General features: G+C 34.2%; 2 protein-coding genes and 1 long non-coding RNA gene across 4 annotated transcripts; 1 reads left to right on the forward strand and 2 right to left on the reverse strand.

Moving 5' to 3' along the window:
• Positions 1-5,656: 5,656 nt before the first annotated feature.
• Positions 5,657-7,986, reverse strand: LOC141594331 (uncharacterized). The gene is made up of 2 exons (XR_012522156.1): positions 7,476-7,986; positions 5,657-5,912 (listed from the first exon to the last, which is right to left on the reverse strand). It is a non-coding gene; the product is annotated as an uncharacterized LOC141594331 (long non-coding RNA).
• Positions 7,987-8,424: 438 nt separating this feature from the next.
• On the forward strand, positions 8,425-8,895 carry LOC141649103 (uncharacterized). The gene has a single exon (XM_074457805.1). The coding sequence runs from the start codon at positions 8,425-8,427 to the stop codon at positions 8,893-8,895; it is 471 nt and encodes a 156-aa protein (XP_074313906.1).
• Positions 8,896-9,819: 924 nt separating this feature from the next.
• Positions 9,820-14,037, reverse strand: LOC141606775 (uncharacterized). 2 transcript variants are annotated; one of them, XM_074426073.1, is made up of 4 exons: positions 13,574-14,037; positions 11,059-11,217; positions 10,381-10,462; positions 9,820-10,146 (listed from the first exon to the last, which is right to left on the reverse strand). In XM_074426073.1, the coding sequence occupies exons 1-4, from the start codon at positions 13,910-13,912 to the stop codon at positions 9,992-9,994; spliced, it is 735 nt and encodes a 244-aa protein (XP_074282174.1). In that variant the 5' UTR covers positions 13,913-14,037; the 3' UTR covers positions 9,820-9,991. The 2 variants fall into 2 exon arrangements, with proteins under 2 accessions (XP_074282174.1, XP_074282184.1); XM_074426083.1 differs by having other exon boundaries at positions 11,059-11,214; positions 13,574-13,993.
• Positions 14,038-18,237: the final 4,200 nt, after the last annotated feature.

Genomic DNA, 18,237 nt, shown 5'->3' on the forward strand with positions numbered 1-18,237 from the left:
TAGGAAGATGGAGGGCGAGGAGAGGAAGAGATAGGCGCGAAAATCGTTGAAAACCGATAAGAAACGAAGGTTTTATGGCCATTTTAGTGAAGGAGGTGGAAGTTGTGTAACAATGGTGTTTTATGTTTGTTTGTTGAGGAAAGTTGCTGAAATTTTAGAGTAGAAGGAAGAAGATAGGGTTTTGAGTGTAGGATTGGTGGAGGGGAAGAAATAAAAGAAAGACCCAATGGTCATCCTAAGCCCAAAACCTTAAATTGAGTCGATTTTTCACTAAAATATGTTTTAAACCTACTACAAACTTAAGACGGATATTTTTATTAATATTAACATTATTATACATGTAAAGCCGCATTTTTATAAAAACGGATTTAAAATATAAATAAAATAATAAAATGGCTAATTAAATTATAAATGCCAAAACAGAAAATTCGCGGGTGTTACAGTGAGCGCACCTCGCGAACCACATACAACTAGCAGCCAAAACCACAATACTGACAATCACGCTTATTACCAAGACATACAATTACGACCACAATGATAACCATGCAATTCATTCATCACATTAACTTGATTCATTTATACAGTAAATATTTTGTTTAACTGGATGTCAAAATGTGCAGCTACTTAGGTTTTATAGAGTCAAGGAAAAGGGAAAGACTAACCCGTGAGAGTTGAAAATACCCTTAGGACGAACGTAATGATTATATCAGTGCATAAAATATGCATGAAATATGTAAAATATGCATCATTTCGCTTCTAGATGCATTGAAAAGCGATATATGTGCATTAAACAACCGTGCACATGCATGAAATAAGTGTTATGTATAGCCCTCGTTTCATCTCTGGAGCAATTGTGTTATGTATAGCCCTCATTTCATCTTTGTATCGCGTATATTAAAGGCTATTAGCTCAATGGTAGAGCGAAGTGCTAATTTTGCACAAAGATAAGGGTTCGAATCCCATATAGCCTATTAAATAAAATATCCATGATTGCAGAGATGCAAGCGGTACAGTAAACTAAGATTAAGCATGCCATAATCATACTTGGGAAATGACGAGCAGGCCATAATTAGACTCCGCATGCAGCAAGAACGCCAAGAAGGGAATGTAATAGCTTTGTAGTAATCAGAAGGGCAAAAACTAGATTATGCATAGAAACTATGACCATACATTCCGGTCTTTGGCGATCTCAATGTAAATGTAAAAGGAACAGTGGTATTTCCTAGCCAATGTGAGAATTGAACCCACGTCTTGTGCATTGCACAATGCTCTACCATTTGAGCTAAATGACTTTCGAAATAAGTAAAGTGTAAGTACTCCTAATGTGGAAACGGTAATGATAATATTAAAGATAGTATAAATTGATATGTTAATGTTTCATTAAATCATTCTTAATGAACATTTGTTCCTCTATAGTGTGCATTAGTGATAGCACGGTACCTTCATGATGAAAATAAAGGGTATGAGTACAAACTTTAAAATAGTCTAGGTATAAAACATGGTCAACCATCAGAGTATAAAACATGGTCAACCATCTAACATAAAGTTCGCAGCATGAAGAATGTGTGGCCAAAGATCATATGTTAAGCTACCTAATATAATCTTCGAATTTCAGAATCGTCTAGAGAGATCATAAAGAGTTGGTGGTTCCACGTTAACCAACTTACCATGCCTATACATAGGCCGGTTGATGAGCGTGTCGTTGTATGCTCTCAAACACATTTATACCCAACTAATAGCATAGCAAGCAAGTCGGGGTCGAACCCAAAGAACGGGGGTACTCAAATTCTTCAATCTAATTATAGTTGCACTTAGAGTTGTCACAATTGAAATGGGTTGAAGATTCTAAACTAATGAAAGCAATAAGGTAAAATAAGAAACAAATAAAGGGATGTAAACAAATGATAAAAGGCACTAGGATGTCATGAGATCATAGGGGAATCATGGTAAGATAGCATAAATGAATCATATAGATGCAAGAAATTATTATTGTTGGAATCAATTTAGTGTACCTCTTATAATTCTTAGGGGAAACTTAGGTCCCGGAGCCGAGTCGGTCAAGACTGTACAATACCTACAAGTCGACTTGGTTTTCCCTATTCATGATGAGATAACATAAATGAGTCCTGGGAAGGTTTGGGTCCCGGAGCCGAGTCGATCAAGACTGTACAACACTTATAAGTCGACTTAATTCTTCCTAATCAACTACATGCATGGTATAATAAGCTTTGAGTTGGTTTATGTCTTACAAGTCTTGTTGAAAGGATAAGAGAAACATGTTAGGTTGTCAATCAAGCATTTCATCAAACATGACACGTGCATAAGTTGGAAAACAATAAGCAAGCATTCATATGATCTCATTAAGCACAAATATACCCCATGATTAACTCCCCTAATCCCCCACTAATCCTAGTTAGGAGACTACTCAATCATTATCGTGGAAGACATGTTATTAATGGTGTCAATCATCTTAACAAGCATAAACATGATAAAAGAGTGAAGAAATAAGCAATAAAGATGAAAGAGTAAAGAGATTATACCAATATTAAGGTGAACAAATAGAAAGCAAAGAATAATAGAAGAGAACTTGATTGATTGATGAAGAGTTGTCAATTCTCCAATAATAACCCAATAATCTTCAATTACCCAATAATAAATCTTGAACAATAATTAAGGAAAGATTAATGTGTAATTTGTGGAAAGATTAAATGCTAATCTATTTTAATATACTCTTAATAAAAGCTTAATCTAAACTAAGGAAGCTTAATTTCCTCTAAATATAAGAGGGGTATATATAGTAGTACAAGGATTAGGTTAACTAAGGGCTTAAATGACGATTAAACCCATTGAAAGAGGATTAGAGCCTTGCAAGTCCCAGGAGGAACTCCACGACTCCATGATTGAGAAAATCTCCCTGCATGAGAATCTGGGCATCCTGGAGTAGAGTTGGGCGTCCTGGGTCTTAGGTCGGGCGATCTCTGCTCAGGTCGGGCGTCCCGACGCTCTACTTGTCTATTTGAGCTCGGATTGTAAAACGGACGTTATTTCCTCATCCGAACTCCTATTGGAGTGATTTAAAAGCCTAGACCACTTGATTTTTCGACGCTGTTTTATCTAGCATATTTTCAGAGCCAAACAAGCAAGTCTTGGTTTGGTTCCAAGAAATTTCCTCTTGTAATGGCTCCTTTCCAATCCGTGGGGATCCTTCATGGGTCGTGGGGATCCTTCGTGGGTCGTGGGGATCCTTAGTCATTGTCCAATTACTTGTTTTATTGACTTAGGGCTTTAGTATTGGTCTCCTATTTGGTGCTTGGTCGTTATATGCTATCAATTCAGCTCTGCTTCACTCCATCTAGTCAAGTTAGTGCTCTTCTCCTACAAAGGATACGAAACCTTATAGAATATGCATAGAAGGAGGCTATAGACAATAAATGACCCTAATACATACTAAAAAGCATAGGAACTAGGCTAGTTAGGGGATTAAATGTGCGTAAATAAGAGTCACATCACCGACCACACATGTAATATCTCTAAGGAAGCAACAAATGGAATACTAACTGAATCTATAATTATTGAATAATTACCTACTAGTCAGTCAAGATGTAATGGACTACGTCAAAGTTGTCATGATCGTCGAAAACAAGGAAAACATTTTCTTAATACCATGAAGATCACTTCTTCAATAAAATCAGCTCTAGAGGCAAATCGTTAAATCTTAAGAATGTCCTGCTTTTATTTTACAGAAAAGGGAGCGAGTTCTCTATAATTATAGCTCAACTAGACTATTTCACCTTAGAGGAACAAAAAAAGATAGTTTAGATACACTATTCTCCATATTGTATAATCCAAACCTTACCATTCATGCGGAATTTGGACAATAAAGGTTTCAATAAATCCACCTCGACACTCATTTGAATAAATTGCCTCTTTCTGCAAGAGCGGTGGGTTTATCAATACGAATAACTTTCCTAACTTCTCCTCCTATCTTTTTCAAAATGTCTTCGTGGAAGTACTCGACCGATAGATAGGGAATTCGAATCCATGTTAGGTGTTTTATGGGTTCATCTGTCGCAATAAAGTTCGGAATCCCTTTAATAACCATTTCTTCTTAGGTTGTCGTAGCAAAGTGAATTATCCGATATTCTTATCAAACATCTTGATAATAAGAGTATCCTTCCGGTGCTTACTTATTTTTTTTTTTCTTATGTTCTTTTGTTAGCAGAATGGTTGGGCAATTTGGATCATTGAGATCCCCTTCTTTCTCCACATTGTCATCGGAATCTTCCTCAAAGGCTTCGTTGTTGGTGATCCTAAAATCTTGCTCATGGTTAATAGCGAATGATCCTAAAATCTTGCTCTGGTACTCTTGGTTTAGCCGTCTGTGGCACTCGATCTGATTGTGAGTCCATGTCCATAAGAATATTAGATGATTCTTGTTGCATTTTGAACTTCTTTGTCGATCGCTTAGTTGGATCGTCTTCTGGAGAAGCAGCGAGAGGGTTTTTTATAGAGAGCATTTTTGTAGATTTAAACTTGTCGGGTTTAATGATAGGTTCCAATATCCCTTCTTTTTTTAACAATTGAGTGACCTAATAGCTTCAATTGAATAACTCCTTGCATGATCCATATTAACATAATAGCTTCAATCAATTTCGCATATAAAGGATGTTGTCTCAATTCATTTTGAATGTGATTAAAGGTATGTAGCTGGATTTTGGTGTTATTATCTACATCAGATATTTACTCTTATTTAGTTGCTGCTAAATATGTTTCAACCAGCCTCTTCAATTTGATTGCCACCTTATACATAAGATTCTCAACCACTGCCTCTCTCCGACTCTGATTAACAATATTTAAATAACCCAAAACTTTTGACCACATGTTAGAGTACTTAAAAGGACTTGTTCTAGTCATATCCTTAATACAAGGGCTATGATCATACATACCCTCAATCAAAAAATGAGCACAAGCGTCGGGATAAAGATCTAGCCATCAATCATTGATCAAAGCTTTGCCAATCTTGCTATACACTCTAGTATTAACCTCCTGTCATTATTCCATGTAAAAAAACAAGCCCACAACTTTGATATCCTCTAAATGGCAATAATTGAGACAAGCCTGAAAGTGATATCAGACTCAATTCTTTCATCAGGATACAACACATTATTGAAATCTCCACCTGTTATCCAAGATCCCCCACAACAGTGACTATAAGCCTTTCATTGAATCTCATAGAGGAACCCTCTCAGCCACCTTATTGTAACCATAAACAGAAGTGAGCCAAAACATCTTCCGCTATATGTTACTTTCATGTGAATAGTTTGAGCAGTGACATCAATGATCTCTAATTCATATAACATAGAATTCCATGTAGCCCATATCATTCCACCTAAATGGCTTTGACGATTAGTGCAAATGGCCCAATGACCACACATATTATTCCTTACATTCAAGCAATTCTTGTTCTTCTCCCTTATTTCAATTAAACTAAACACTCGTAATTATTCACTTTCATGAACCTTCTAATGTCTAGCTGTTTATTCAACCTATTCATCCCCCCTAAGACCATCCCCAAGCAAGGTCAATTGCTTGGTCATGACCTTGCTTGGTCATGGTTAATCACATAATTAGCAATGTTAATGTGTGACCAAAGGTGGTCAATTTGTGACCAAAAACAAGAAATGGTCAATTTGTGACCAAGGTTGATCAAAAAAGATGTCAAATTGATCTCCTTATGTGTCAATTTCCTATTTGTTGAACAATTATAAAACAATAAAAAAAAAGTACTCTATACACTCAACAGCTAACTCCACTGGTTCTCTTCAATTCTACACTGCTCTTTCCACTGCTCTTCTTCAATTCACTGTTAAACTTCTACTCTTCATTTACTTCTCAAATTTCCAAATCCAAACCTACCAACAATAAAAGCACATTAATCAACTTTTATTTTTGAAATTAAAACAAGTCTATAAAAAGAGGACTTCTGCAGTCAAAATTTACACAGTCAAAATTTTTTGACTCACAAAAAAATTATTTACGGTAAAAAAAATTCCACATCTTGAAATTTTCCAAAGTTTTTTACTAACAAAAACATTAATCACAGTACAAAAAAATTACAAACACATCTCAAATTTTCCAAAAAAAGTTATGGATTTAAATGAATATGATATTTCAAATTATGGCACCGATGATTATTTATCTCCAAACAATTCAACTTTCGATTTAAACCAAAATACTCCATCTTTTACCGAATTATTATCGGGTAACCAGTCAAGCCAAAAACTTGATATTTTTGGAAATCCGATGATGTTGTCTCGACTCTCGACTAGCGATTTTGTAGCGGAAACTCATCTTTATTGTGCAACTAAATCCAAAAAACCACCATCCAAAAAAAATCACACCAATTTTAAAAATGACGGAAAAAATTGGACCGATAAAGAGGACGAAGCTCTTATGTCCTCTTGGATTTTATCTAGCACCCACTCAATAGTGGGCAAAAACCAAAAATATATCACAATGTGGAATTCGGTTTACGAATTATATGAACAAACTCGTAAGGAATATCATAATGATGCTGAAATTGGCATTAGGAGTCTTGAGGGAATGAGAAATCGTTATAAACGACTCAATTTTCTAGTCAACAAATGGGTTGGTTGCTACTCTAAGGTTGTTAATCGTCCATCGGCAAGCGGTACTAACATAGAAGACGACATACAATTAGCTCAAAAATTGTTTCGTAGTGAGAATAGAAACAAAGAATTTGTTGAGTTTCATGTTTACAATACAATCATGAGTAAGCATGCAAAATGGAAGTTACAAAAAAATCCAATCGATGTTGGTGAGAACATTAGTTGGTCGGGTTCAAAAAGGTCAAGGCCGGAAATGGATTCTAGCCCAGCAAGCGTCAATGTCCCTACACCGTCTAGTGTTAATGTCCCGACCCCATCTAGTTTAAATGTCGAGGGTTACGAACGATCCGAAGGAAGGGAGGCAGCGAAGAAGAAAAGGCAGGGTAAAGCTCCTATGACCGAGTGATATCTCAGTTATGGAAGGAAATAGACTATCAACAAAAGAGCAAGTTAAGTTTCGACAAAAAAGAATGGCTGCAGATTTTAAAATCGAAGAACTACGAATTCAAGGCCGGAAAACTGAAAACGAGATGATTTGGCTAAACACATTGCTCTTGAAACAAAATTTAAACACAAAAGGTCAAGAAATGAAGGATATGCTAATGGACAAATATATGTCCCAACTGTAATTATTTCTGTTTTAATTTAAGTTTTTAATGCTATGTTTAATTATGAATCTTCGATTTTAAGTGAGCTACAGATTTAATCGCAAACAAGAACAACAAAATCATGAATCTTAAAATTAATCTACGGATGAACAGCACAAAATGAGATGAACAGCACAAAACAGCACAAAACGAGATGAACAAATTTGAAAAAAAAGAAAAAATCAGAAGAAAGACAAACCTGAACGGACATAGAAAACCATGTCAGCATGTAGAAGAACAGGAAGAAACAAGGCATTCGGTTCCATATTTATAAACTGAAGATGATATTATATCCACAGTCGATATCGACCCAAACTCGATTCAAAAACCGTCGTCCTCTCGTCCTTCTTCACCACCTGCGCTGCCGGTCCACCCACTTCATTCTTCACCCTCCCCGACACAATGTATAGATCGTCTGTGGAGATCGTAGATGGAGATTAATCGTGTATAGATCGATTGTGAAGATCGTCTGTGGAGATTAATCGTGTATAGAAGGAGAAGATAATATAGAAGATTAATCGTGTATAGAAGGAGTAGATTAATCGTGTATAGAAGGAGGAGATTAATCGTGTATGAAGGAGACGATAAGATAGAGATTGAAGATCGGCTGTTGTATAGATCATCTGTGGAGAAGATAATATTGAAGAGAATATTGAAAATGATTGAAGGTAAGATAGAGATTGAAGATAAGATAGAGATTGAAGATCGGCTGTTGTGATATGGTATAACCCTAGATGATTAACTCGATTTTTATTAATTGGTTACTCGGAATTAGACAAGCTACTCGGTTGTTATTAATTAGTTACTCGGAATTAGACAAGTTACTCGGTTGTTATTAATTAGTTACTCGGAATTAGACAAGTTACTCGGTTTTTATTACTCGGTTTTTATTAATTGGTTTTTATTTTAATTATATTTCAAAATAATTATATTTCAAAATAAAACCTTCAATTAATTATAACCGTTAGATCAAAATAATTATTTTGGAAGTTGTCGCATCGTATGATTTATGGATATGGCATGCTTTCTTCGGTACACCAGGTTCGCTCAATGATATTAACGTTCTTCAACGTTCTCCATTATTTAATGAATTGTTAGAAGAATCTGCGCCAGCTGTTAATTTCACAGTTAATGGTACGGAGTATAATATGGGATATTATCTTGCTGATGGTATATATCCGGGTTGGGCAACATTTGTTAAATCAATTAATGCTCCTCAAATTCAAAAGCATCGGTTATTTGCAGCTCGACAAGAAAGTTGTCGAAAAGATGTGGAGCGTGCTTTCGGTGTCCTACAAGCTCGATTTGCGTTTATCAAACGCCCTTGTCTTCTTTGGGATCCAGTTATGATGGGGAAGGTTCTCCTGGCTTGTATTATTATGCATAATATGATAGTTGAAGATGAACGAGAAACTTATCTTAACTATGAAAGCATCATCGAAGAATTTAAGGAAGATAATCCGAGTTCAGCTACTGATGACCAGTATGAATATCATCGTCGTAGAAGGTCGACGCAAGAACGATTCGTAGAAATTCATGGCGAGATTCGTGATCATGCCACTCATAACGCTTTGAAAAATGATCTTATTGAGCATATTTGGGAAAACTTTCGTAACTAGAATTTGCTTTTAATGCATTTTATAATTTCGTAGTATTTAATGTTTTTAATTTAATGTTTTTTTTTAATTATGTATGCGGTATTTTATATGTTGAATCATGTTTTTCAATTTTATTTTTTTTAATTGTTAATGAGATCGTCTAATCACTTTTCAAAATTATAACGTTATTTAATTATTATTTTTTTTCGTAAAGTGTTAGGATAAATAATGTGGAAAATAATATTCAGAATAATAGATAAATAATATATTTATAAATAATAGATAAATAATATATTTATAAAATGTTGATAAATAATTGTAAAAGTAAGAGAGAGAAAAGTGGGGTAGAGAATGTGGAAAATGATTGGGAATGTTGTAAAGTGGATAATGATTGGGTTGATGACCTAGGTCGCGACCTTCTGCTTGGGAGGGTGAAAATGGGTCAAGGTTAATAATGTGGGATTAAGAGTAAAATCGGGTCGTGACCTAGTTAGCGTGAGCTTTGCTTGGGGATGGTCTAATATCAAAAATTTTACACTAGCATGTATCAACCAATAGCTCAGGAAGACTTCCATCCTTTATGGTTTGCTTACCATCAGTTTCTTTTATTGGTTTTTGAAAAGCTTTGTTTAGAGAGTTTTCAGAAGGAAATAAAGGGAGAGGGATTCATTTTCCCCCCGATAATGAGATCTCACGTGATTGCAAGCAACGATCATGTTTCACCTATGGGCTTAGCATGTTCGGGTTAACCTCCCCTTAATCTTCGTTTTCACCTTTTTACAAGATTGAAAGCAGCTACTTCAGTTACTTTTTAAGACATTACCCTCTTGGTCCCAGTAAATTGCGCTGTGAAATTGGAACGGATGGAGCATATGTTTTACCTTCTGTTGACAGTACTAAGGCTGGCCACCCTTACTCCTTATAAAAGCAAACTTAAGTCTTGTGTAGGAGAATACAGGAGACAGGCCGCTGCAGGACTCGAAGCAAATAAATGAACATATTCCAAATCATCCAAAAAAGTGCCGGAACCTTCAACTGAAGGTAGTTTGATTTCCGGTGTTTATAGTTGCAACTACTGATACAATGTCTTCTATAGGGTACATGAACCAAAACAAAATTATTCTTCTTGAGACTCCCAGCATCCTAATCTTTCTCCAGGGTCATAATTAGTAAACAGCCGGAACTCATTCCCGAGCTTGCTCGAGTGCTCTGGCCGAAACCCACAGGGTCGCAGACCCAATAGCTTAGAAGCCCTCTCTGTCTGGACTGCCCCTGCATCGAAAAGGCGCAGTCGTCGATTAATATTATTCCTGATAAATACAATTGATAGCATTTTGAACACAATTATTTGCTTCCTAATCTTGCATAAAAGCCTATGCAAGACGAAAAAATAAAATAAAAATCACGTGGTCACTGTGGAAACGTAGGAAAATCAGTAACCGACTAGACAACAGGATTACATGAGTAGTTAAGAGTGGTAATTTGATAAAGGGTTATGTTGCTTACCGGTAAGCAGGAGCAAGAAAATTTTTTCAGGATGAGCCAGAAAGGCTATTGTTTGAGCAACTTTCTCCAAACATTCCTCACTCTTCAGCAAAGAGAAAGAGTTAGCGACACTGTCAATTCAACAGCCATCATGGGCAAATAAAGCAGCTTTAAAAGTGATGCTATTTTACCAACAAATTACACCAATTCCTCTAAAGAGAATCCCACGAAGGCAGGGAAAAAGAGGGCGCAGATGTGCATAGACTTGTCCTAGTGAACATAAAGGCTGTTTAAACAGTCTCTTAAAACTGAGGATCTTTTATTTGATAAAGTAAGATCGAGGATCATTCACAACAACAGTAAGCTGAATGAAGGAAACTTCTAACTTTCCCATTTGTATAACCAAGTTTTACACCTAGACCAAAACCACTATAGCATCTACGACTATCACTACATGAAAATTTCGGTAAACAAATAATTGGGACGGAGGAAATATATACTAATACTTTGTGCTCTTCAACAAAAAAAAAGGATGAGTGATGCACATAGAAAACATAGCTTCTAAGAAACTTAATTGAGAAGGTTGTGTGTGTGACACACCAAATCAGTTGCATATAAATTTCAATGGAAGGGAACATCAATAGGAAGAGTAAGAGATTGCAACAATGCTGAATGGAGTTGCTTTAATTCAGTACTTACCAAATAAGGAGGGTCTGCAACGATGATCCGATAAGTGTGTTTCATTGCTTGTGGCAACTCTTCAGGCAAGTTATAATCATAGAATGTAAAATCACTTCCATGTTGCTGGAACCGTTTGTCAAATTCGAAAAGTTGTGCAGGTATGTTTGGATACATCTTCTGAAGTTCAAGTACAGCATTTTATAAATGAGAAGTTAACATGACAACCAAATGGGCTAAATTCACAGAAAAATCATCCAAAAACTATACCATACTGGAATCAGTATGGTATAACACGGAATCTTGAATCGGGATTTCAACTTGGGATCGAACGTCATGGCTTGATTTTGATCATTGTGCCATAAATGTAGCCAATACCTCCTCGAAATGCGGCCAGCCGGTCAAAGACCTTCTAAGCCTCTATAACTATATTGATTCATTGTCATGGCCGTGATTTAATACCACGGGAATTCGACAAGAAATTTATGTTCACACATAAAACCAAATCAAATAAATGTGAATATACTGCGGGGACCTTAGTTTGAGAAGGCGCAAGGCGCACTGAGGCGATGGGGTCCCAAGGGGCTAAGGCGCGAGGCGAAGGCGCACGCCTTTTGCACATGAGGCGCACTGATTTTTCAAAAGAACATTCATATTTTACAATCAAATTTTGTGCGAGAATAGTTCCTTTTTTGTTTTAAAGAGGGCTAACATGTTTTTAAAAGTGAAAATTAAGGATAAGGGGGGAGAAAACAAGGGTAAGATAAAAATTTTGAAAAAAAATGTGGAATTGCACACTAATGCGCCTCACTAGTTGCGCCTTGGGTGCACCTCATGTGCCTTAGGTGCGCCTTTTGCACTCCATGCGCCTCAGAGTGTCTCGATCTGGTTGGCGCCTCACTGCACCTTGCGCCTAGCCGCGCTTTTTTACACTAAGGTGGGGACACTAATTTTTTAAGGCTTGATGACTTCTGGCAAGCAAACAACAAGAAAACAAAACAAATGTTATAACAGCTACAATGAAGTTCTTTAACATCTTTACAAAGACAACACTAGCGAAGCCGAAAGAGTAACTTCAGAAAGAAAAAAAAAATGGAGCATACATCAGACAAACAGTGTGAACGAAATATTAAAATGCAGTTCCAATAGTAAGACGCATCACTATATCATATTCAGTCTAATTGCAAATTCAGCAGATGTTCTCAGAGACCACTTCGAATGTCAGTAGATTATGTGACATAGGAGTGAGTCAATTCAGGAGATGTTCTCGACAAGCTACATATATATACTGCTTTGCTGAATCACATCCTTTTTTTCTGCCTACTGTAACATAATGCTGTCTAAAAGTACGCAACAGATGGGAAAAGCTAATGAAATTTAACTGAATAGAAGAATTTAATGGCAGGTATACACAATCTTAGCAGCAGGCAAGATAGCGTCAGAAAACCACATCCCTTGTATAAAAAAAAAAAAAAAAATCCAACCATGAGAAACCCGCTGTCTTAAACCGAGTTGTATGACGAATGACTTCTCTACATTAGATATAGTCAGCTATGTCATGGCTATATGTTCTGAAAGAAAGGATCTGCAGAGTCCATTATGACAAATTGACAACTGAACCAGTCAAGAGCAATCACACCGGTCTGACATTCATACAATCACATCATATAGGCCAAGTAAATATTCTACCCGTTTTTTTGAAATTCTCCACACATTTTGGAAAATAGGAAAAACACTATGAAACAAAAGGTAGTACTAATAGGACACTAATGGAATCACCGCTGAAACAGATATAACATCAGGCATCCGACTCTCAAAATTTCGGTTAGACGCTTAAAATTTGACACATGATAACCACACCTATGATTACTAATCACCTAATTACAATTTACCAATTGCAACAAATGTTACATACAACACTATCTAACGGATGACAGTATAAAATATTGACTGATAAAGTCAGTCTTACTGTGCTAAGTGTTTGCTTGTTGCTCGCTCATTTAAAGACGAAAACACGGGAGTTTGTTCAATTTATATGCATAACATGAACTAGAGGCTTTTGTGAATTCTATTTCTTCAACATAAAGGACATTGCTTACCTAGGTCCCTCGTTAAATGAAAGGTCCACCGGATTTCCAATTTCAATATACTCGATGAGAGTTGTAACTAATTCGACAGTGCAAATTTCTAACTTTCATGGTGAACAAAACGACCTCTAACAAATATCGTTCCAATGCCTCAACCAAAGATCACACCATTACATTACATTAATTAAATCGCAGTCGATTGCAGAACATTGTCGACTAGTATTACCTCCATTTTAGTCTATTGACCTCATTTGACTTTTGTGGACAGAACTAGAACAACTGTCTTACTGTAACAAATATGCAATTCATTCATTTATTCAGTAAAGCGTCGATTACAAAACAAGAGATACAATAATTCATCAAATACTTTCTCCCTTCCATATTTAATTGTATACGTTTTTCAAAATAGGAAAGAGCCGGATTACGAAGTAGTTAGACAAGAGTAGTACCTTGAGGTAAGCAAAAAGAGTAGGGCAAGCAATACAAGCAACAGAAATGTCGGCGGCAGCGTCGGAAAAGTGCGACGAAAGGAGATAGAAAACCTCGTCGGCGACGGCAGTCGCGGTATCCGGAGAATACCAAAACTGGCTAAGCCGCCAATCTTCTTGAGGAAGCGCCACCGTATCTCCACCGTCCACAGTGGCGTTATTCGCTAGGAACTCTTTCAGTGCTTCCAGAGCGTATGGGCTAAGTGTCGGCACATCGTCGTCTCCGCTGTCTACTTCGGCGGTTGATTTCGTCGGAATTTTTGCTTCATTTTCAATTGTTTCGTCTTTTATTAAATCCATGTTTAACGGCCAAGGAAACACGGTCACGGTCTTTTATTCGCTTGAATGTTTTTGGTTTGGGATTTTCTCACTTTATGATTTACCCTTAACCTTTTCGTTTTATAGAGTATACTTGTTGAGATCCCGTGCTAAAGCACGACATTTGTACGGGTTATACTAGTTTTAAATCCGTGCAATTTACACGGGTATGCTATTTTAATTTTCTTTTACTTATAGAATTATAAAAAGATGTAAAATATATAAAATTAAGTTTTATACGAAGTACTATCTAATTATACTTTTCTAAAATAACTATGTTTAGAAATAATGTTTTAAATTAAAGCAATAAATCACTCTACTTCTTGTTGTACAATTTAGAATTGCAAATGTAAATATTGAGTTATAAAAGTTTTATTTGAAACTTAGAATTTAATTTGAAAATTCATTTACAATTAGAGCAAATGATACATTATGTTTGGGTCAATTGGTAGAGGAGTTGTTGTAGTACAATATGTCCCTTCGTTAGTTAAATTAGAGTTATCATTTTGTCTTGTTATTTAGATGATTTTAAAATGAATATTTTGACATATTTTTCATTTAGTAAGGATTGTTAATGAGTCAAACGGGTTTAAAAGAAAATTTTGACCCGTGCACGTTCAAGACGGTTTAGTTAAATTGTAAAATATTCAAATTTTTGACATTATCGTATAAATATATTATAATCTAAAAGAATTGTTTAAATAATCATTCATATTCACCATACCTAAATGAACAATTAAAATAATTCAAAAATTACTATCATTCCCCTAAATTAGCCAATTAAAAAAAACAATATGATTATTTTGTGATATACAGTAATAGCCTATTTATGCGCGATATAAAGTAACGGCATATTTATGCAAGTGAGATGCTATCTATGTCTTAAAATAGACTAACTGAATAAAATATTATATCAACTTTTTATTTTTGCAGCTCACATTAAAAAAAAAAAAAAAAAAAAAAAAAAGGTTAAATGAACATAAACATTCGCATTTAGACTTATTTGCTATTGGTTGGTTTAATCATAAATTTATTCAGTTGTCTCACGTAAGGTGGATGTATCCGTCTTAATATTAAAATGGACAAGTATCATCCCACTTGTGTATATAAAATATCGCTATTCATTCTGCTTCTGTTGTATTCAAATAACTTGACTCGTCTTAAATTTAACACGAATATACCTGTTTTAAATAAGAACTTGAGATAACAATTTTATGATTGATTTATTATAAACACATATAGTTGTTGGATTACTCTTTGCTGCAAACAGATAGTATTCTATTTGGACATGTCTTTATATAGATTGGGTCGTACATCTCGTATACAAAAGAACCCGTGAATTCGATTTGTTTTTCGGGAAAATATATGATAATTTAGCTTGTTATTTGATAAAAATTGTGATTAAACTTTTTATTATACGTGTAAAGTTTAATATACAAAACTCAAATTATAATTAAACTTCAATTTTCTTTTGTTAATGATATTAACATGGCCCGAATATGGTCGGCCCAGCCCGTCATTTTACCACAAATTAACCTACTCTTCTTCTGTTTTAATTCTAATCCTATTACTATTAGATTGCCGTCACAATTAATCTCTCATTTACACTCACCCATTGAGCCATTTTCCATCTCGCATCTCCCATTTACACTGTCGTCTTTCTAACCTCACTGCACAAACCATATATACACATTTCAATCGTTGAAAACTCACTTATAACAATGGAACCCCCATGCAAATTATGGATCTCAATCCTTCACGTGTGTTTATTTCAGTGTATTTATTGGTGTAGCTCTCTTTTATTTTCATTATTTTTTTATTGATTAGTCAGGTATTCTATTTAATCTAAACTCTAGGTCTAAGCATAGTACAATTGCTTTTATACTTAGTTTTTTTGTTAGCTTACTATGTTCAGATTTGATGCATGAATTTTGTATATGTTTATTTAAATTGTGTAATCTTTGAAAGTCTTTTTTTTCAATCAGATTACTATGTGCATAATGAGTTTGGCGATAATATTGATTTTTTTTCATACCAGTATTTTAAAATCCAAATTTATAGTAATATTTTTAGTGACTTTTTGGTTTTGAAATCATAACAATGGAGATTATAGTGTATTTGTGTTTTTATTTTATTTTAGTTTAATACGTATATATAATAAATTTGTACTCTTTGGATTGTATTATTTCATTTGATGATTATGTTATTTTTAATACAGGTTATTAATTCCTATTTTATTTATGTTAATAGGTAATTTACAATAGTCGCATATCTGCTTAATAATTGTTCAGCTTTATTGTTGTACAAACTGGAAAAAAAAAACCTTAATTCCCTATATAAAAGATGATAGAGATCATGGGGTAATATGGTGGGGCCTTAAATAAAATAAAAATAAAAAAAGAAGATTAAACCACAAAGCGACACATAGGCTTTGTGGTTGTTCTATAAAGAAGATTAATTGAACTTTAATTTTACATAAATGAGTTGTAACTATAATAGTATGTTGTAGTTATAATATTATGTTGTGATGTACTGATTATAATGTTAGTAATATTATATAAAAAAAATTATTATTCAAAGGACTTTTAGATTAAGTTATTTTTGTATGAACCTATTTTTATTATTAAAAATAATGATAGCATCCTATATCTTTTTAAGAAAAGAATATATAAAAAAGCACAAAATAACAATAATAATATCACATTTTTATATAGACATTAAAACATGTTAGCTTGTATAGTTGTATAAGATGGAAAGATTAAAAAGAGTGAAGCTGACACGTTTTATTTATATAATCAGTTGATTTTTACTTAGCTTTAATCAAACTCAGTTTCAATGTCAAAATTTATTTATACATCATAGCTAATTTTTGTATGTTATTTAAAATGGCAAAATTTATTTATACATCATAAAATTTTGGAGATTTTATTTTTATTAAATATACTCTATAATCTATATTATACTTTATACAAACAATATAATATTTGGAGTTAGAACTTTTCTGTGTATAGAAATATAGGATACTAAATATTTTATTTGTGGCAAAGATTATGCATATAATTATGGAAATTCTATTATTATTAATTAAGGTAATATTAATATAAAATATCAATGTTTGGGGCCCAACGAGTTTCTTGTTTTACAGGAAAAATTATACTTGCACATTGAATTTTTTATTGGCCCACTAATATATTGAATTATAGTGAAGTAAGATAACAAAAAAATAGGCACATTTATAGGTAACAAAAAAATAGGCCCATTTATAGGAGAATGGATTTAGGCGGGAAAAAATAGAGTTTTTTTATTCTTTTAGTTTAGTGGGGAATAGTTTTTAATCCATGCAAATAATTATATTTAAAAAACATGATTAAGTTTTAAGTTTTGTATGTGGTTATATTCAATTTACATTTGCAAATAGGAGTTTCTAAATGTCGAATTTAACATATAAAAAGCATTAAGTTTTAACTGTTTGACTACCCTTTAAAGTATAAATTGATCTTGTAATAATTAAGTTTTAACTGTTTGACTACCCTTTAAAGTATAAATTGATCTTGTAATAACTAAAGTGTGAGTTGCTCCTTAACACAGTAATCGAGAGACTTAATAAAAAATGAGAAAAATAAAATGAAACAAATTTTGTGGTGATCATTAATATTAATGTAAAATTTAATGTATTTATGGGTATTTATTTGATCTAACCCATATAATCTGATCTAAGACAATAGTTAGACTCTTAAACCTGAATAGGTCATTCGGGTATTTACAGGTATTTTGACACTTCCTTACTTGTATTTTGACCCGCCCATATAACCTGATCTAAGATGATAATTATATTTCATAGGTAGACTTAGCAGATGATTCATTCGGGTGGGATCATTTTCAGGTTAATAATTACCAGGTCATATTCAGGTTCGGTCACCCCAGATCAGGTCATTGAGCCGAATCATTCCGATTCGATTGGGTCGTTTCAAGTGAGGATTGAGTCATTTAGGGTCATTTAGAGTTGGATACAAGAATGGAAAGGGTAAGCATATTAGCAACCCTCCCTCGCGCTCCTTGTTGCAGATTAGCAACCCTTCCTTGTCCTACCTCTTCTTCCCGCATGCAGATGGTCATCCCTAAAGATGGTGATGGTTTCCAAATCTGGTTCTTAGAAGCATTTATTGAAGATGTTCTATTCATGGTAAGTTCAATTTTCCTCTCTTGATTTATGTTATTTACACCGCCTAATTTCCTGATTTCAAATTATTTTCGATTTTTCTTAAATGGTTGTTTATATTGTTGCATGTATCAATTGTTTGTCGTTT

Source organism: Silene latifolia, chromosome 1 (genome assembly GCF_048544455.1).
Source record: "Silene latifolia isolate original U9 population chromosome 1, ASM4854445v1, whole genome shotgun sequence".
Classification (NCBI taxonomy): domain Eukaryota; kingdom Viridiplantae; phylum Streptophyta; class Magnoliopsida; order Caryophyllales; family Caryophyllaceae; genus Silene; species Silene latifolia.